Raw genomic sequence first — 21,993 nt, 5'->3', positions numbered from 1 at the left:
GCCTGTTTCTGTAAAATCCAATCTCACAGAAATGTGTGTGAAGTTTTGTTGTCGCAATACTAGGCCATTTCATACTGTTGCGGAAAAAGGTTTTATCGACCTAGTGCGAGACCTAATAAATGTGGGGGCTACCTACCTATTTATACCTATCCAAACATAATGCTGTGGTCAAAGAAATATTGTATATTATGTGTGACAATGTTGGGATGACCACTGACATGTGGACTGACGATTACCGCAAGAAGTTTCAGAGATCACACAGACTTTGTTGGCAGCAAAAGCACTCGTGAGATGTGTCAAGCAAACAGGTATAATAAACCAGTTAACAAAAACTGTCAGACAAATGTCGGACACCAGGTTCAACACTGTGTTCCTTACCTTGGATTCAATTAAAGAGGTATACGTTGAGCTTTGTGAAAAAATTGACAACGGCAGAGAAAGCAGGAGAATCAACTAAGTATCTCCAGATGTCTTAAAGAGTTCCTGCTGGAATTTTTCACTCATTCTACCAGGCTCAGAGGAAACTAGAGGGTTACCAGTAACCCACACTTAGCCTGATTCTTTTGTGGCATGAGTGGCTTAAGTGCCACTGCAGGCCTGTGGCTTAAGACAGTCCACACAAGGCAATTATTTGTGATAATTATTATATCTTGAAATCAAAATCAAAATTGAGATGCTGCATAAACTTGCCATATTTCTGTGGCCAAAATTCTGTCAACTTTGCATGCGGTCTCAACCTGAAAGAAAGGATATCCACCAAGATGCCAGGCACCGGATAGTTAGCTTTACCAGTGGTGGTGAGCCAGCTGTTGAACTGGCAACTAAAAGAAGCAAGACTGTAGTGGCAGTTTGAGGAGTGGGTCAACTTGCGCCCCTGAATGACACTGTTGATGAAGTTCACCAATACATCAGCCGCAACCATGACATGGAAGAGGAGTGGGATCTCTTGGGTTGGTGGAAAAACAACAGCAGAGTTTTCCTGTTACTGTCAAGACTGGCCCGTAGTATACTCAGCATCCCTGCAAGTAGTAGCAGCAGTGAGAGAGAAACTCTTTTTGTTGAAGAAGTTCAAGAGGAGATTCAAGAGGAATTTGTGACTGTTGCACCTGTGCTAACCTAGCAATGTTTCATAATTGGTAAGTACATGTTTTTTCCTCTTTTGCTCCTGTGGTGAGGGGGCCACCGTGCCTTGATGAAACTGTTGTTTTACATGTATTTACTGATGGTTGTATGTAATCCTGAAATACAGCATTTTGCAAAACGTAATATGTTGTGAGAGCCCTATTTCGGGTTTTGGCTGTAAATGTAACAGTTTGGGTTGGGTCAGGCTGCGTCAAAGAATCGCTGGTTACGGGCAAGGATCGGGCTTTAGTTTAAAGCCCGTGCAGACGTCTAGTTCTTATTGATGAGCCCTGGAAAGCATCCTGTATCCGAGTGTGCGTGCTGTCAAACATCGTACCTTTGGAGATTTAAGACAAGTTGAGTTTATCCTTATTATAAAGGGTTATTTAAAGGGATATTATGACTTTTCATTCTTTTCAATTTCATCTCCAATTTCCACGTTTCTTCATTTGAATGATCTAAAGAAACAAATGTATATCTTGGGGAATTTTTTGGGAATGCAAAATATTCCTAAACTTTATTCTTAAATGAGAAAATAAGAAAATAGCAGGTAAGAAAAAAAATTACTCTTGGTCTATGAATCTTGACATAGAACTGGTATAAGTACTTAGCTTTCTAAAAACAAGGTTCTTGAAAGACATTTCGAAAATCTACTGTAAAATATAAAGAGATGGCAAATTTAATACTAGCTCTAATTTTGTGACACACAGATGCAAGCAGCAACAATAATAATTAGCAATGGTGCAGCACTAGTGATGAAGTGAAACAAATTTTGTTTCAAATCAGACAAACAGGCCAACAAAGTTTTGGTAAATAATTGAATAGTGGCACACCAGAAGAGGTCATATTTTGTAGCTAATTAGTCTCACATTATTCATTCTGCTCAAAAACAGACAACCCAAACCACATGAGGCGACATGACATTAAGCTGACATGAAGTGACCGACCATGGTATATTTTAACACTTGGTGTTTAAGAAGAGATATAACTAAGAACTCTGTGTAACGGTTACCTCAAGGCAGTTTTAATGCTGGTTTGGAGCCAGAGCCTAGTTTCAAGTCGGTTCTATGTCTTTCAACACCAAAAGCACCAGTTCCAAACCTAGGAAATGTAGTTTGTAAGTAGCACTTAAACATTGCTGGGCTAGAAGAACCACTTGTTTCAGGGGCTGGGGGTTACCGTGACCAAAAAGACTAACAAACTTTTGACCTCCATATTTGAAATAACAGCTAAACATGAACATCTTAGATTTACCATGTTTGAATGCCGATGTAGGTTCGCAAATCCATTAACATCAATAGCAACACAATGTCCGCCATTGTTGATTGTGTGTTTAAGCTTGTTCGGGATGCATCAGTGCTGGGGCGACTGCTCTTTACTCTTTTTGGATCACTCCTGCGGCACCTCTGTGTTGAACGCCGATCAGTCCGCCTTGCGCCGTTGCATCCAGAACAAACCCACTGTTGTTTGTCTCTGCCGCTCTAGCGTTGCTAGGGGAAATAAGACGTATTCAGATGACGTATTTAAAGCTTGCTCTGTGGTGGCTCTCTAGCCGATGAAAAGGCAAACTGGTTCTTAGAAGGCTCGTCAGTCAATAACTCCGAACCGGCAATAGCACTGGCTCTGAACTAGCACCTGGTTCATGCAGGTGGAAAAGGGGTAATACTGGCAGGGTCGAGGATGAATTGTCTACTTGCTACCAAGTGTCTTAAAGCTCTTGAATATTTAAAATGATTGCAAATCCAGCGACGTATTCTTCCTTTGTAGTTCTCACTGAAGAAGCTTGAGAACTTGTAAATATTTCCAGGTAGACTGTTCAAAACCTAAACACCCTGACTCCAGGTAATTGAAAGCCTGTCAATCAGACTAGAGCCTTGTATTCTGAAAAAGCCATTTTTGCTATTTTGAGACCATTATGCATTTAACAGCTGGTATATGCCATATAAAGCTGAAAAGAATAGTGGATAAATGGCTAAAATCCAAAAACAGTTCCAAACTTGATGATACTTCGGAAGTCACGACCAAACCTGTTAAGGAAAAAAAAATGTATAGAAAACCAACACAAACAACAACATTTCTTTCACAATGTATCTGAGAAAATCTGCATGTGAAATTACCTTTTTCCAGCTCCATTCTTGATGTTGAAATTACCTTAAATAAGCCATGTGATTTAAATAAGAAAAAAAAAAAAATATACACACACACACATTGTATGCTAAGAATTAAAGTCAACTCATATTACACATGGCTTTCAAATGAAGACAATTTGGATTTAATCATGCTACCAAGTTTTCAAAAAGCTTAAAATTTAGTAAGAAAACGATGTAGAAGAAAATCTAATTAGTAGTCCTCAAGGCGATACCAAAATAGTTACTTGTAAATTATCTAATGCAGGAGTAATAAGATTTTTTTAAACAGAAGTGGAGTGTACAACGCAAAATGTAGGTTTCACATCATGCAAGATGAAATAAAAATTAATTTAGTTAATAATAATAATAACAACAATAAATGACTAGGTATAAATGCATTATTAATCCAAGTACTGGATAATTGTAAAAATACAAACAATAGAAGTCAAGCTTAAATATAAAAATGCAATGCGTTATTATAATGCTAACCCAGACGTATAAGGAGTACATTTGAGAACCATTATTAGCTGTTATTGGTAACTGACCTAGAATGTATTACAAATATAAATCAAAAATACCTGTTATATTAAGTGAATTACCTGAAAATGGTTTATATTATAAGTTTGTAAGTTTTGCCTCTTTTTCACCATCTGTTTGAAAACCTGCAATTGAAGTTATGAATGTGGTGTTCTGTCACCGTGTGATCCAGAGTGTGGATACTGTACTTAGTAATCACATATTCAGCCCTACGTCTTGGAATATGACCCAAATAAGAATTTTCACCGGATATTGTCATCTGAACAAGTAACAAGTCTGCCATGTTTGTTCTGACCAACTGAGGGAAAAACATGACAATAAATCGTGTTACACTGGTGATTAAATACAAAAATCAGTTAGCTTATAATCACAAACCGAACATATTATCATTATATTTTGTTCTTCAATTTTTTATGTTAACATCAGCATTGTGTGACTGGTGACTAGTGGGTATTAGCGAGTAGATTTCAGTTTCTGTACAAACTGTACAGTACAGTTCTTTTAAACCAAAAAGTAAATTATTCTTTCTTTGAACTGGTTATCTTTAAAATACAAATTGTGTGTAATCCCAGGCTATTTGTAATCAGATGCACAAAACTGGAATATAAATGAATTTCAGTCATGTGTGTTTCATAAACAATCATTTCTGGATTACAACACCATCAAAACTATAAGTTTAATTATTTCAGCTGCTGTGAGAAAAGGCTGTAAATGATCCGCCACCTGCAGGATCCTCACATGTGATAGAGTCTACTAGCTGGGACAACTTCTTTGTTTACAGACGTGATGCAAGACCCCACGGAAACCCTGTTTAGAGCTCTGCATGTTTGAAGGGTAAAAACATGGGTCAATTTTCGCATTGGTCTGAACAACAACAAAAAAAAGTTCCTGCATTCTACGACCACATTTCTAGGACCCTATTTTTTGTGACAGCACCATCTAGCCAATTCTCTTCCAACAGAGGAGACCTGATTCAAAGACTAGATCCATGGAAACTATTAATTTTTTTTATCTTTCCATCTTATTTTTAATGCAAGAGCTGGCGGGAACATGAGGGGGAGTCTGCAAACTCCATTTAGCCTATAAAGCTGTGCAAAACTGTTCATTGTGCTGCTGGATGTTGTAAATTATTATCTGTATTCAAATTATTTTACATTTATTAAAGAACTAAAATCCCACTAATTTGTACTGCAATCGTTTTACCATTTAATGCACTTTAAGTGGGTCACACATCAGATGTGAAGCTGCGCTGCGGCTAATGAACTGTAGTCTCACATATACAGAAGTCTTTTTTTCACAAGAAAAATGAATTTAAAACCAGAATATACTGAAATAAATTCGGTTAAATATTTCAAGAGAGTATGTTTAGGGTTAGGAGCTGGTTGGGACAATAATTAATTATATACAATATACTACACAATTCCTTAAAAATAATAATATACAGAATTGATTAGCAAGTGCTATAAAATGGTATGAGCCGCTGATACATACATAAAAAAAAAAAAAAAAAAAAAAAAAAATTTAAAAAAGATGGGGTCCTAGAAATGCAGTCCTGAAACTACAGCCTCCGGTATTGCAAATAGGAACTGGCAACAACAACAGGCATATTAAAAATGCACATTCATTCTCTGCCAGCAGGAGGCGCTTTCGGAACTGCAGACCAACAACGGTTTCCCCAGTAACTGCAGTACACAAAGCAGCCAGCAAGGGACTTTGAATGTGCAGCACTCATTTTTATTTAATGAAATCAAAGCCTTTTTAAGTATAATGTCACATTAGGCTGTATCACAATTCTGGTCCATATACAAATTTAAGACCTCTTGAAGTCATAATTAAGACTTTCTTATATCAAATTTAAGGTCATAAAAATTCTCAAACTGTAGAAGTAAATTTAAGACTTAAGGCCCGTTCACACCAAGGACGATAACTATAAAGATAACGATAAAGATATAGTTCTAAAAATCGTTTTCAGTATTAAAGAACAGCAGCGTCCACACCACAACTATAACGATAAAGACAAAGAAAAATTATATCGTTGGAATCACTTTCAAAACGATTTTCTCCAGCTGATGAATGATAAAAAATTGACAGCCAATCAGAATCCATCCTGCTGTAACGCGCTCGAGAACTTAAAGCGGCAGACGAGTGTGCGCTTAGAATAAACAGAAGATATCGTTCGCTGGTGTGGACGCTAATATCGTTATCTTTATAGTTATCTTTATAGTTATCGTTCTTGGTGTGAACGGGCCTTAAGACTTTGGGGACCTATGGGAACTCTAATGAGGCAAATGGCTTGTCTTGTCCAAATGTCTGTTCTGGGAGTATGCAAGTTTGGTGAGCAGGTACTTGTCTGTGAAAAGGGCAGACTGCTTTATGGCTGCAACAAAGGCATGTGTACTGCTATCCACTGTAAAAATGACAGTGATATTATATATGATTTTTGGTAGTAATCACAAAAGAAAACCCACAAGACTAAAAGTTGCTTTAAATGAACTTAAAAATCAGCAAATTTATTTATAGTTCATAGATTCATATTAAAAAAAAAAAAAAAAAAAAAAAAAAAAAAAACTTTAAAAAAAATATCAGTCACGAAATAGCCTTAAACTGCTGCCTTGTCCAGTATAAACTGTACAAAATAAAAATCTATGTTCTAAAATGGATTAGCAGAATTAGATTTTAATAGAGCACAGAAATTTTCACGCAACTGTGGAAACAAAATGCTGCATAAACCTCAAAATTTGCTTCTGAAAGGAGTGTACTGTTTTTTTTGTTTCTAAAATTGCAATCCAGTTAACTTGCCTTCTGCAGCGTAAAGACTTTTTTTTTTTTGGAAAATAAAAATGTATTACTAAAATGTAATGTATGATTGAAGTTATAACATTGTGTGTTATAGGGAAAGTTCTAGAACCGATCAGGGCTAAAGCCTATTTTACACACACTTTGTTTGCAGTGTATATTTTTACCCATGCCCATGTTAACAGGTGAGATCATTCACACTGCACAAAGATGCGCTCCGAAAATGTGTTCCTGGAGCGGTGCATCTGCAGCAATTATTCCTGTACAAATCATTCCAAATCACTGCTGTGCTGCATGCGCTGAAGTGACAGGGCATTATTCAAAGTAAAAATTAACATGGATTTTTATAATAATTTTGTAATTATGTCAAATGCATAGAATTAAACTGCATGATTCACCGTCAACACATGGCTTTTTGGCTAGGTTTACAGCAAGAAAAAGTGCTCAACATGGTGACAATGGATGGCACTCACGGACATAGCAAAAACAAAATTCTTTACAACCAGTAAGATAGCTTATAAAGTTTTAATTGCAAAAGAAAGCATAAGAGTTGACTGCGTCTGTCAATGGTAAGTTTATTTAAAATGTTTATGATAGCCTACTACCTTTGAACATAAAATAATTGAATACATTGTTTATATTAATTGTTTAAATGTGATTACTTCTATGATAGATTGTATTACTGTACGATAGAAAATCGTACAAAATCGCAATACTGAAAAAGCATTTTCAGTAACACTGTTTGGATTTTGAAATTTAAATCAATGGATAAATGTTATGTTTGTGGTATACAGCTACTGATCAGTAGCAGACAGCAAAGACGTTCTATGTGCTTCTGCATCACATAAGAACCACACAGGCTGCATATGCACTGCAATCGGTGTATGTGTGAAACAGGCACAATTGTTTAACCAATGAAACCAAATCAAAGTAAAAACAAAACAAAAACAAGTCTAGTTAACAGTTTCAGCTATATAGCCTATTTCCAAATCAAAATGAAAACTGATATCGGACCATCAAACCATATTTACCTTAATAGCCAAGTTGTTCAAAGTTACCAATAAATCTGAGCTTTAAAATGTAATATAAAGGGGTTCATATGCAACAACCTTTAAGATGGAGAAAAAGAAAAAAGTAAAAGCACTAGGTGCCGATATCTTACGTGTCAGGTGTCTGATGTCTGACACTTCACAAATTTAATCATTGTGCCAAGAACACCTGATTGGGGTTTTGGAAAACCAACTGCACTCTTTATTGAAAATGTACATGTAGTATTTTAAATGTGAATGGCACAGAACACAGCCATAGTAAGATCAGAACAATTTACAATATTCACCAGTATAACACAAGTAACATGACAAGATAAAGACTAGTAAGAAAGAGGATTACATGTTGGTAGCACTAAGCCACTGCTGGCTTCAATGGTTTTACTATATAACCTATTAAGAATACAAAATAAAAATAGGACGAAAAAAAATCTTGCCACAAATGGGATGAGTTTTCAGGCTAAAACTGCAAGAAAATTCTTTAAACTTAAATACATCAATTGTTACTCCAGAATCGAGCCTCTGGATTTCCACATACAAATTTTGATTTTATAGTGCCAGATCAGAAGCGTGGCTTCTTGGCAGATCCTTCATATTCCTCACGGACCCTGCCAAATCCTGGGTTTCCAGCACCCATGCCCCTTGGACCCCCTGGGCCACCTTGCGGGAAACGCTCATTGCGCTACATTGACCATTTTCAGTTATGTATCAGTTGGGTATTTAGTTTTGTAGAAATTATGGAGTTTACGTCCATGGGTAGGGGAGAAAAAGCAACAAAGGGGTAACAAGTTCCATGAGTTCCAAGAGTATTTTGAGCAAAGCATTATAAAAGTGGGATCCAAGGAAAACAATCGGCGAAACCGTTCCAACACGCAGATCCACAGGTGCCAGAGGTGACATAGGAAAAGGAAGAGAGGGTAATGTATTTATTAGTCAAATCCCATTACAATGCATTCCAATAGCGCTGCTGTGATAAATGCTGCAGGAAACATTTACTAGCCCCATTTGCATGGGAGATTATAAAGCAGAAATGCGTTGGATGCCCCAAACTTATAATTATGGTAGAGAGGTTTGTGCTTTTACACAAAAAGCCTCTGAGCCATGTGGGCAACTACCAACATCTACATTAGGAACACATTAGTTTTAATAAGAATTATTCTGTTTCCTAAAACCAATTTCTAAAGGTTTGTATTTATGAAGGGTTTAACATCTTTTATACATATTGCATTTTAAAACGTGTTAATGGTCACTTTTACATTTCAAAGAGATTGTGATTTCAGATTAAAAAAAGTTAGTAAAAATTAATTGCTGCAAACTATTAAGTAGGGGTGTGACGAGATCCAAATGATCTCGGCAAGAATTTGACGATATCCTCGCGCTATTGGCATATGTCAGACCTTTCAGACATATTTGCATTACACTGCCTCGTTCACCAGTAGTGGTATGTTAAAAAATTTTATGTTCACCTGCAAATACAATATGCTTAACGTTACCTGCGGTTAACAGGACGCTCCAGTGTTTAACTAATCACCTATCTGAACGATCGTTCAGACGCTAGTGCTGCTTCCTCATGAAAGTTTATCATTCTCATGTGTTTTAAGCCTTGTCAGTTTAAACATTAAAGCTGTTTTAAGCCATTCAATCATGACAGCGTGAAAGATTTCAGTGCGGTACTCACGCGCTGTGATAGACCGTATCTGTGCGCACACAAAAATCCGCAGCTCGGACAGCATATGGGAGAGAGACGCCGTAGTATTTGTGAATCTTATGTACATTCATCATCTGCTTTACGTACATGGCACTAGCAGTATTTTCACAAACTTGTAACTCACAAGCTTAGAGCAGAACCATGCATAGTTCTTTTATATTTCTACATGGCTCCCTGCAATACAAATTTGATTCTTCACTCGCGCCATCTAGTGGTGTGTTATCGATACAACCACAACTGATAATGGAGTGCTAAAGCAGGTACTGAGAGCCATTTTGAGGTAATTAATTTTGCTTTCAATTAGGGCTGTGCGATTAATCGAAATTGTAATAAAATCACGATTTGAACGTGCACGATTTCTAAATCGCTTTATAGCACGATTTTTCGCAGTTCCAACCTCCCGCAGTATGCTATCCGATCCAATCAGAATGCAGCGCACCTAAGTGGAGCACGAGAACAGGACAGACTGGGCATATGCCTAACTCCAGGTTCACACACACTGTCTGTAATGCGTATTTTTTCCGAGCCCATGTTAATGGATCAGAACATTCACACTGCACATGGTAAAAGATGTGAACAGAAAAGGTTAGAAATCGAGAGGTGCGAAAAGAATGAATATCTAGCGCATGAGCATAGAGAGAGTTGTGAGTGAGTGAGTGGAGACATGTTTTAATTGCGCGAACTCTCTCCAGACGAGAGCAGCGTGTATCTGAGCACACGTGTCTGGTTTTGTGACAAAGCAAATCTGCGTGCGAGTGGAGAGATTCGCGCTCGCGCATTATTTTAATGTGCTTTCGTGTTACAATAACGCGCTCTCGCTGCTGCTTCTGCACCTCATATACATACTGTATACGCACTGCAAACGGAGTACGTGTGAACCTTGGGCAATAAATATATTTCAGCACCTGAGGCACCGCTACAATGAGCTCTATGACCAATGCATGGAGAGCAAAAAAAAAAAAAAGAAGAAAAGCCCTGGACAGGGGTTTTATTTATTTATTTTTTTTGTTTGCCATATGTCTAGACATTTTGTTTGACATCTTTACTTAGTGATTATTTTAACTTATGTCTGTTCTAGAGGCATGTTACAACTCTCTAAAAGCTCTCATTGGTTTTCTTTTGGAAATAGGTTTCAAATTTATACTGAATGCATTTATGACTGTAAAGCATGTCTGTGTGTTAAAATCATGATTAAAATCGAAATCACAATTTATCAAAAAATCATGATAGGTTTTTTTTGTCCATATCGCACAGCCCTACATTCAATTATTTACTTATCAGGCAAGCAGCCACATGATAAGCAGGAAAATAACGTAGTGTAGCCTTTATCACCATGCAGAGGTTTTTTTGCAAAATAATCTGCTGACTGTACACTATGCTTTGGCCTTGCTGTGGCCTTCAGTTTGTGAACCCAGTCTCGTCTTGTGGGATAAGTGTCTCGTCACACCCCTACTATTTATCCATCATATAAGCTCAATGTTAAACCACATTTCTTCAGTTTGTCAGTGTTTATCCGGTACTTTTCAGAACCTGCAGTAGTGCTGCTGGTTAACTAGATGAAATGGAATGTCTGCAAACGTGACATACAGCATTCTGAGTTTGCAGTAAAAATGCAAGCTGCATTTTTGTAATTCACATCTAGTTTCAAAGTGTTCAAGATTGACCCATCTGTACAAAAAAGTAACGCAGATTTGAAATAATTCTTTAAAAACTTTCAAAGCACATGACTACCGGTAAGTTAAAATTAAACAGTGCAACTACACATTGACAACTTGCAAAAATAATTGCCATTATATCTGCTTGCTGTGAGTCCACTTCTTTCAGCATAAAAGGTTGACCACTTAAAGCCAACATGAAACTGCAATTATAACCCATTTTTCTTCTGTAAAGCAACATTTCAGTAAAACAATAGCCAACAAGGTGGGAAAAAAAATTCAAAGCAGGACCAGTCAAAGTCAGATTTGAAGGTGAGTGGAGGACTATTCTCCTCCTAAAACACAACCAGCACTCATATGACAAAATGTAGGTGGCCATGAAGCCAACAAAGGCAATCATTTTAGGTGGAGCCAGTAATAACATTTGATAATTACCAAAAGAAAAAATAAATTATATATACACACATATATAATGCACAGTAAAAACACAAGGTCCATTTTGATTTCATGTTGACTTTAAGTGTTAAATCTGAGAGCTCCACTTTTAACATTCAGATATGCAACTACAATGTGTACTTAGACAAAATATTTGCTTTCAGACACTTATTAAACAATTAATTCAATTTTAATACAAAATCAAGCCTCTGTTTTGCTAATAGTAGGCTATTGCAGTGCTTCCCAAACCGGTCCTGGAGGCCCCCCTGCCCTGCACTTTTTCTGTCTCTCTCATCTAACACGCCTGATTCCACTCATCAGCTCGTTAGTAGACACTGCAAGAACTATTGGGTGTCTGATTAGGGAGACATACAAAATGAGCAGGGCAGGGGGTCCTCCAGGACAGGTTTGGGAAGCACTGGGCTATTGTATTAATAAACTCATTATATTAAACCTGTAAAATAATACCAAAATCAGGTTTTACATTTGAACACAGAATGAGAAAATGCCCATAAATAAGGTTTCACCTTTTTTTTTTTTTTTTTTGGTTACATTATACGCATCAAACACCTTTTGAAATGTGGAGCTATTTCTGATACTTGCTGAAGCCTATTGGAAGGAAAGAGCAATTCCATATTCCCAACAACACTGCCTGTAACTAGGGCGTCAAAAAGGTTCAGCTATTAAAAGATACTGCAGTGAAAGCAGCACACAGGCAACACATTCAACAATCAGTAAAACACTGATTTTGCTGCTGAATTACTTTGCTGCAACACACAGAATTTTCCCAGCAAAGGCTCAGGACAGGTAAACGTCGTAAAAATTCACTATGTATGGATTAAAAAGGCTTAAACAGTACATCACAGTATAGCTACATTACTACAAACTGCTGTAGTAATTGTTTTGAAACAAATATTTAAACTCTTTAATTAAAATAGAAATATTTAAAAGTACACCAGGTAGGACAAAAGCATTATATCTTGGTGTTTATAGAAATGTGTGCCACGTCCAAGGAAAAACTCCAGAGTTCCACTCTTGCCATCCAATATCAACAAAATTTAAATACGTATGCCAACCATCACATCTCCAAACAGCTCCTCAAAAGCTCAGCCACATCATTTCACACTGTCACTGTAACTATGTTGCATTCATTTTGTGATTAAGTTGCTTTTAAGTCTATCTGCACTAAATGCCCAGTCGGTCAACGAGCTCAAAGCATGGAAACAGCATTTCCATGTGGGAACCTATGTAGCACTTACATGACTTTGACATGGATTTGCAATAAAAAAAAAAAAAAAAAAAAAAAACACCCTACAAAAGGTATTTCACCACAAAACAAGAACAGCATGTCATAGGGTATTATTTCACCAGACTTTGTGTTTGAAAAGATGGCACATTGCTAATTTAAAGATTACACATCAAACAGAGCGTAAACATGCCTGTCTTTTCTGCAATTTAGACAGGACTTACAAGTAGGTGTTGCAAGCAAAAATTCTTGGGCTTTAGTACAGGCAGACATCAAAAGTAACGAGAAGGAAAGTGATGGGAGCTGAACTTGAGTGCTGACAATGACTTCTGCCAATAGATGGAGACGTTATAATTGAATCACAACAGGGAGCAAAATACACTGCCCACTGACAAGTATAGAAATAATCCATCCACACCTAACTTCCACACGAAACCTTAAAACACAAAATGGCCTCAATTCCTATGAACCACAACAGCTCCATTCAAATGTTATCGTGCATAAAAAAAACACACACACACACCGCATTCACTCTCGATTTCAACTCAGGGATACATTACCATTTCGTTGGGCGCCATGCCCCCTGGTGTTGTTCCCCCCATTCCCTGGTGTCCTTCAAAATTCATTCCTGTCAATGGGAACTTCTGGCTAGGTGACCCAAACGGCATATCTGTTTGTTAAAAAAAAAAAAAAGTAAATAAATAAATAAAAATACATTATTAGTATCATTAACCCTGTAAAATGTATTGTGTTATTTGATAAACCATGCTTTAATAGACCTAATGATTATATAATGAGAGCACACACTCAAAAAAGGAAAAACTACTGACTAAAAACACTGAGTAATCACATAAAATGTCTGTGCTGTCATTCTGTAGCTCCCGATAGTCTTAAAGACCCACTGAAGTGCCTTGAAACATGCACCGTTATTCTGTGTTGACGTCAGTTTAAATGAAACAGGAACACAGGGTGGGACATATCAAGCAGCCCCACGCTCTTTTTAAATAGCCAATAGCGTTCGTAAAGCCACATTTGACAGGGTATACCAGCCACAATCTCATGCATATTGCTATAAAATATAGCATTCTGTGTAGAATTCAAATGGGTCCAATACATTTTGTGGTCTGCGCTGACTCGCACATGCGATTGGCTCTGTGCTATCATGTCCCTGGACCGGAGCAGACTGTGTGCGCGCAGTGTGTGGGTTAGCGTGACATAGCGCGACATAGCACGTAACAGACTTCTTTTGCCCCAATGTAAAGCATATTTACACTGTCTGAATCGTTCCCTAGTGCACTATATAGGGCATATGTGCCATTCACCATACAGAAAATACAAATCCTGTGAACAAGTGACCGATCTCAACCGGCGATCCATCGTCTATTTATAGTGCAGGGGGCAGGTGCTTCAGATTCTAGAGGGCATTTGATTGGTTAGAAGATTTAATGAGAAGCTGAAATTAACTTTTTTTTTTACTTGGTAGCACTGGTGCTCCCAACTTTAAGTTAGGAGCACCCACTGAATATTAAGGAGTATCACAACTGCCAATTGAGTGGAAGGTCTGGCAACATCCTGATGTTTAAATTCTTCATCAACTGAACCTGATTCGGATTCTTTCATGGCCAACGCTGACTGCACTTTTTTTTTTTAAGAATGACACAAATTTAAGTTGCTTCATCTAGTAAATGTTCGTCTTGAAATATTACTAAAACATACAGTGTTTACTTAAAAAAAAAAAAAAAAAAAAAAAAAAAAAAAAAAAAAAAAAAAAAAAAAAAAAAAAAAAAAATTCATTGAACATTCCACACGCTTTCTACTTGCTATGAAAAGTATGAACTAGAAAGGTCAGAAGGCATGTAGACTGAGTACAAGTTTTTCATCAAAACTCTTACACATAAGTGTGGAAACACTGAATTATTAGACAATGAACCATAGAGAAACAAAACGCATCTTACCAGCCAACCCCAGGCCTCCACTAGAATTCATTCTCATCTCCCGGTCTCTCTACAAAAAAGGAAATACTTTACTTGAAAGGATTTCACCAACATGGTAATTAAATGCTAAGAGCTTTCTGAATGCATTACTTACATTATCCATAAAGCCACCCATTCTGTAAGACTCCTCACGTTTGCGCCTCATCTGTTCTTCAATTTCTCTCTGCCGCATCATCTCCTCCTCTCTTCTACGGCGTTCCTCTTCTTGCCTGAAGTTGAGAACCAATCAGTTAACTATACTATTACATCAAAGGTTTCCAGAACCACAACACACTACATCAGACATACCTGAGCTGCATCTCTTTACGCTTCTGCATTTCCTGACTGTGCAACTCTTCCATGCGACGGAGTTCCTCTTGACGTCTAAGAAGGTCTTTTGAAACAAAATGATCCCCCAAATCAATTATTCACCCCATAATCATTTTTATTTTTTTAAAATAGCAAAAAGGCCAAACAAATACACCAACTCAGCAGAGACAATCCTCACCCTGTCTGAGCATGTTTGCTTGATGCTCATGATAGGCATCTTCCATCTCTCCTTCCAGCTTCTCACGGGCCTCACGGATGTTTTTCTCCACTTGTTGCCTCTGTTGTTTCTCCATCTCATCAAGAGACTTCCATCGCTGGGAGTATTCAAACTCAAAGGTGCCAGGACGGGCAAACCGAGGAGGTTGCTCTCGCTCCCTGAGGTCAAATCACAGCCGTTAATAATTCTGTTATGACAAATAAACTATGAAGAAAGAGAAAAAAAAAATGAAGAAACCAGTGCTCAACTTTCAAAACTATACATGTGGTGAATAACGTCTTTTTTTACAGCTACCAAATGATCTCACTCAAATGCTTGTCAGACCATCTATCCAACTTCACTTACATGAAAAAGGTGATTTACAACCAGCTAATAACTTAAAATTGATTGTTAATCCCAAGAAACTAGGTTTCTAGTAAAAGAATGCAAAAAATGATGATGAAGCATTTGGACCTTACTTCTGATAACTGGGGTTCTTCTGTGCAAGTTTCTCTGGCAAACCATCCTCATCATCGTACTGTTCTAACAATTCAACCACAATCGGACGGGGTGCCCTAGAAAAAAAGCAATATTCTATAAACCTCACAAAATTGCTCTTCTGCCAAACTTTACAAAAGAAGAGAATGTCATCTTACGATGTGAGAAGGAACACTCCATCACTGATCCGATCAAGGGCCTTCCGTGCAGCTGGCTTGGAAGAAAACTCAACAATGCCCTTCCCTGTTGAGCGGCCACGGTCATCTACGATAACTACAGCCCTCTCCACCATTCCAAACTGAGAGAAGGCTTCTTCCAGCAGCTCATTGGACACAAACGGAGACAGGTTTCGCACAGAAAGTGCAGCAGAATGAGTGGCAAAACGAACTCTAAGTGGTCTGCCTTTCATTGGAATATCATCCAGCTCAGCTTTTGCGATCTCTGCCAAGGCACGGGATTCTTAAAAACAGCTCAGCTTTTGATACATATTTTTATATATATATATATATATATATATATATATATATATATATATATATATATATATATATATAAAAATATAAATGTAAATAAATAAATATATAAATGTATGTATGTATATATATATATATATATATATATATATATATATATATATATATATATATATATACACACACACACATCTTATATGCGCATTTTAGTTGCAGAAATACGTTTGTTAGCATTATGTTTAAGCTATAAATCTTACCAGTCTGATAAATCCAAAACCTTTGCTTTGATTGATGAAAATCTCACTGGGCTCCCCATACTTTGCGAACAGTTTCCTGAATTCAGGTTCAGTGATGTCGTTTGGTAGGTTCCCAATGAACAGACGGCAACGCTGAGTGTAGGTTTTCTCGCCGGGCTTGCGCAGCAAAGACAGCGTTGCTCTCAATTCCTGACAAACATTCATAAAATAAAAACGTAAATCTAAGACACATCTATCGTGCGGCTAGATTTGAGCGACAAATCAGTGTTACTTGACACATTTGCAGTGCGCGTGAACGACAGCCATTTACAATGCACAAGTCAAACATTACCTACTTTTATCAAACAACCTGGCCACACAAAAACACCGAAAGGTTGGCAAAAAAAAAGGAGAGAGAGAGAAACACGTCCTAAACGTTCAAAAAGCTAAATAAACGTATAAACTATCAGGTTTCAATGCGTTTTATAGGGACGGAGACACCAAGGGACCAATATGGAGTTCAACCTTTGTTTAAACGTCTACAAAATGGCGGATCTCTCTCAGTAACATCAACTAACGTTACCGAACAAATGTGTGTGGTAAAAGAAAGAATCTCATAAATGAAACGTGCTCAAATCCCTTACTTTCTCACTAAAAACAACGCTATTGTATACGTCCCCCACTCCCCAAGTGTGAAGTAATGGTACCTGAGGCTGAGAGCTGTCCTCGCTCTTGGTGATCGGTTGTTGTTGTGGTGGTGGTGGAGGTGTCTGCTCTGGGGCTTTCATCACCGGAACAGGCGGTTTTTGGCCATTTCCCATCCCAACTTTAGGTTGGTTCTTTCTGGGCTGGTTCTGCGGGGAAGCGAGGTCCGGGCTCTTCACGGTATTCTGCGGCGGTGGAGACTGGATCTTCGGCTGAACGGGGCTGGCGGTCGGCTGCGGCGACGGGCCTTTGTTGTTGCTCTGCTGGGTCAGGCCCGGGGCTTGCGCCGGAGGTGACTGGACCGCTGGCTTGTTCTGATTGGATTCTTGCGGCTTCTGTGGCGTAGAGGGCTGGTTGGGTTGGTTTCCCTGATTCGGCTTAAACCCGCCACCCATATGAGCTCCCCGGTTTTGATAAGGATGCTGGTTTTGATTTCGAAAGTTAGGGTTTCCCATGCCGCCGCGCATCCCCATTCCTCCGCGGCCTCGGTGCTGGAATCCTCCACGGTTACGGGACCGGTCACGAGACATTCTCACACAAGCAGACTGGGGAAAACCGTTAAAATATTTCGAGAGTAATAGATAGAGTTAAACAACGGACTATATTCAAAAACTACAGTGGAGCTGGTAACCTGGACTCCCGAGGCTTGCTTTGTAAAATGGCCGTTGGTTGCGTGAGAAGACCATAGAAATGGGAGGACCGACGTGCTCACGAGCCTCCGCCCAAAATTAAATCCTCACGGCCCAACGGGGTACTAGCGCGCTCTGGTGGCACTCTTGTTCTGACACGTACGATTTGTTTTGTGATACTTTGTGTCGAAAATGAACAATGTAAACAAGTACACGTTAACATACTTTAACAGAAATATGGAAATAATATACTTTATTATACTTTAAATGGGATCTCAATTAACAGTTAAATTGATAATTATTATCAAATACTTTACGTGTCCTTTAGAATGTTTGTCAAAACAAATGTCTTTAAAACATGACGAAACATTATTAAAACACATGGTTTAAAATTTAAATTATTCAATATAATTCAATACAAACTCCTTTTCCACAAGTGTTGGCCCGTTAGAGACGCCATCTAGTAGGGCTATGTTCTTCTTTTGAATAATACTAAAGTTTATATATATTTATTTATTCCCGCCCTTTTGTTTTTCAAATCTGTAACGGTCAAAGCGCTTCATCATTTAGTTTCTGGAGTTCAGTGATCCAACTACAGACTGTCAACACACTCTCAACAGGAATATTATTTCATTCTTAAATTTAAATACAAAATTAACTTTAAAATTGTATCTGGTTTTCTAACAAACATGTTCTTTTCTCGTTTTTTTTGATCAGATGTAGTCTAAGTGTGAGAAGCTCTGGCTGAGGAGACTCCTCTTCTCCACTAAGTAAATAACAGAGACATTGAATTTATAATCAATATTGTTGGAATTTTCTTTTTTTTTTTTTAATTATACTTATTTATTACTAACAGATGCTACACTCTAAAAAAAGATGGCTCATTAGGCCTACTGATTTTCTGGAGTTCAGCTATCAAACTACACAGACTGTCAACACACTCTCAGCAGGTAAATGATTTCTTTCTTAAAATGTCTTTAACTTTCAGATGGTAACTGGTTTCATACAAATCATGTCTTTTTCTCTTTTCAGTTTAAGAGAACATGTAAGTGTGACCAGCCCTGTTCAGTTAGGGATAGGCTACTTCTCTCCTCTTCACCACTAAGTAACAAAAATATGTAATTTGTGGTCCTTTTTTTTTTTGTTTTGTTTTGTTTTTACAAAAACAAATGAAAGGAGACACACTGTAACTCTGAACTCAATAATGTATTTCAGATGCTGTCACATCCTACAACCTCATCATCTGCAGAGAGAAACGGCCACTCAGTCTCACCAAAATACATGATAATGGACTCTCAGGCATCATAGAGGATGACGAAAATACAGTATTTCACTGGAACTTGTTCTTCATTTCACTATTTCCAGTTTCTATTGTGTTTTACTTCTTTAAGTATTTATTTATGTTCAGTGTCAGTTGTCATTTATTGTTGTATTCTGCTAATAACTGTTGTTAGGGCACTGTCATTTTTGGTACAAATTCACATGTCATGTCATTAATGACACGTTGTTGTTGTTTTTATGTAAAACCCTAATAGACACTGTAGGATATTGTAATACTAGGCAGATAGAGTAGTAAAAAACAATATTAATAAATAATACACACAGATAATATTAATAATAATATAAATATGTTAATATTAATGAAAATAAACTATCATTAAAAAGGTTATTTATAACACCATTAAGGTCCTATTGTCACAGTTATGGAATTGTGTTATTTATTGGTTTCTTTTTTTTTTTATTTTTTTGTTATTGTTTAGTTAATTAATTAGCCCCACACCTGTTTCTGTTTCCCTCTGATTACGTTCTCTATTTATAGTCTGTGTTCTCCAGTATTCCTTTGTCCGCTATTAATGTAGTGTAATGTTTGATGTTTAATGTGATGGTCGTTTATTTGGATTTGTGTTTGGATGTGCCCTTTTTCTTGTGTGATCATTAAAAGAACTATTTAGATATCTCCTTTGTCGTGCGCTTTGATTTACACACCAGCATGTATTACACCTATATAGCATTTTCAAAGCATGGTTCTTTATGGAACACTATAAAAAGGGTTCTGTTATTGTTACAAGCCGAAGAACCCTTTTCTGGTACTGTTTAGAACCATTTTTCTTAAAAGTCCATGTTAACGTACAGTATGCTAATAATGAATTGTTTGACACCATTACTTATTTTAACACATTTATTCATTTAACATGCAGTCTTTTTTTTCTTGTTGCACATGCTCCCCTCCTGGACCAGGGCATAGACTAGAGGCAACACTTTGTGTACAGCACTGAAGCAAATTCACTAATCCCCTGTGGATGTGGCAGATTCTCTACCCTATCCCTTCCTGTGAAAACACAATTAATTATAATTATAGTTTTTGAAACAATTTTACACTCATTTCATTATTATATTATATTTTATATTATTTTCCATCAATGTTTAATCTTATTGTGTAATTTCAAAGTGTATTTGTCTTAATTGTAATTGCTTGTTGTGGTATAACAACATTTGAGGTATCAGACAAAGTCATTATTCCATAAACTGCTCATTTTTTTTTTTTTTTTTTTATCTTTATCATCATTACTTTTGGTTTTGCTCTGCTCTGGCTTTCTCAATCAACTTATTGGCTGAGAGTGGATTGTTAATACAGTTTGGGTAACCGACAAAACACTGGTTTTGGGTACCAGACAAGACTTGCTGGTAGGATCAGATATACTGGATATGACATTTCTGATGTGGAGACTTGATCTAACATTTTGGTGTGGTCGGTAGGATGTTGGCACAATCAAACACCAGGGTGACATGATAAACTCTAGTTGAGTAGTTGAATAGATGAATGCATCTCTCCAATGAAGATGGCCATGAAACAAATGCTGTACAACCCTTAAGGCTGCCTGCCAGGGGAAGTACAGCTAATAAACCATCCAGACACTTATTGACTGAAAGTCTTGAGAAACTGGCCTTGCAAAGGGATGTTCTGATGGAGGGATGCAATGCACAGCGTGACAACGAGGAATCAAGGAAGACAGATGAGCTGCTGCACAGAGACCATCAGCCAGAGAAGCCACAGAAAGATCTTCACTAAGCTTATGTTCAACTTTACATGTGGTTCCTTCACAACTTACAAAACAACAGTGACTTGATACAACTGAACTGAGCACTGAATGCTATTTGAGCACTGGAATTGTGGTACTATTTATATATTTACTTCTCGCTGTCTATATCTTTCCTGTGGTCTTGCAGGCTAATCTGTATTCTTCCTCTTGCTTTTTTTCTGTTGTTTTGGGCTTTTTTCAGTGTATCACTTTCATATCTCTGCACTCTGTTAAAGATCATACATCAAATAAGAAACCAATTTAGTAAATGTCATAGTGTTCAGTGCCTAATCATTATTCAAATGTTGTATTTCACTGAAAATGTCTTCCTGACCCTGTCTTTCAGAATAATTTAGCTGTGTGTTCAATAACTGGTCAGCAGAGGGCAGATGTTTAATGAATTGACCCGTACCTGTGCAGCAGGACAGTGAAAACTCTTCTGGAACTTCCAGTCAGTCTTCCATCTTGTGCATTGAAGTTGTGATGTCAAAGCGCATGTCCAGAAGTTCTTCACTAAACTGATGTTAAGCTTCAAATGTAATTCCTTTCCTCTTTAAAACTGCTCAACTACAAATCAGCGCTGACTTAATGCAACTGAACTGAGCACTGAACATATTTTGTGCATCAGTTTTGTGATACTTTTTAACTATTCACATAGAAGAGCATGTAGCTGTTCTTTCCCACATTACGTGACACGTTTGACCAGTTGGATTTTTGATGGAGTTTGTCACTGCATTCCAGCCATTCAGATCCAATGACACAGATATAACTGGTGTAGTGCCCTACAAGACAGAGAAACTTGAGTACAATGCTTAATGAGTGAATTAGATTACTGAATATATAGAAAAAACTCTCACCACAATTCAAATTGCTGCCCAGATGTCACAACACCAGCTAGTTTTTACTGTGTGCCGCTATCTATCTATCTATCTATCTATCTATCTATCTATCTATCTATCTATCTATCTATCTATCTATCTATCTATCTATCTATCTATCTATCTATCTACGAATTGCTGTCTATCTTTCCTGTGATCTTCCAGGCTTATTTGCAGTCTTCTTCCTCTTTTTCCATTGTCAACTGTTTTCTCTTTGCTTTCTGTTGAAGATCATGCACCAAATGAGAAAACTTCATGTTTAGTTATTCTACAAGGTACAAACTGATTAATATGATGTCGTACCGTGGACAGGTGATTAAT

The 21,993-nt window shown here is 37.4% G+C and overlaps 1 protein-coding gene and 1 long non-coding RNA gene across 3 annotated transcripts in view; one reads left to right on the top strand and one right to left on the bottom strand.

Annotated features, from left to right (window-relative positions):
• sfpq (splicing factor proline/glutamine-rich) overlaps positions 1-17,785 on the bottom strand; it is a 29,066-nt gene extending 11,281 nt beyond the window's left edge. Inside the window, exons 1-10 of one of the 2 annotated variants that reach the window (XM_042745461.1) lie at positions 17,088-17,785; positions 16,402-16,590; positions 15,830-16,131; positions 15,653-15,748; positions 15,156-15,352; positions 14,957-15,041; positions 14,763-14,877; positions 14,630-14,678; positions 13,235-13,344; positions 7,807-8,312 (exon numbers count right to left, since the gene is read on the bottom strand). In XM_042745461.1, coding sequence (XP_042601395.1) covers positions 8,193-8,312; positions 13,235-13,344; positions 14,630-14,678; positions 14,763-14,877; positions 14,957-15,041; positions 15,156-15,352; positions 15,653-15,748; positions 15,830-16,131; positions 16,402-16,590; positions 17,088-17,615 — 1,791 coding nt within the window. In that variant the 5' untranslated portion in view covers positions 17,616-17,785 and the 3' untranslated portion in view covers positions 7,807-8,192. Of the gene's footprint in view, positions 1-7,806; positions 8,313-13,234; positions 13,345-14,629; positions 14,679-14,762; positions 14,878-14,956; positions 15,042-15,155; positions 15,353-15,652; positions 15,749-15,829; positions 16,132-16,401; positions 16,591-17,087 lie in introns of those variants that run through there. The other variant, XM_042745462.1, reaches the window with a different exon arrangement.
• Positions 17,786-18,122: 337 nt separating this feature from the next.
• LOC109051068 lies at positions 18,123-19,318 on the top strand. The gene is made up of 4 exons (XR_002011316.2): positions 18,123-18,484; positions 18,571-18,664; positions 18,747-18,759; positions 18,930-19,318. It is a non-coding gene; the product is annotated as an uncharacterized LOC109051068 (long non-coding RNA).
• Positions 19,319-21,993: the final 2,675 nt, after the last annotated feature.

This window comes from Cyprinus carpio, chromosome B19 (assembly GCF_018340385.1).
Source record: "Cyprinus carpio isolate SPL01 chromosome B19, ASM1834038v1, whole genome shotgun sequence".
Lineage (NCBI taxonomy): Eukaryota > Metazoa > Chordata > Actinopteri > Cypriniformes > Cyprinidae > Cyprinus > Cyprinus carpio.
This window is presented reverse-complemented; position numbering and strand designations above follow the sequence as displayed.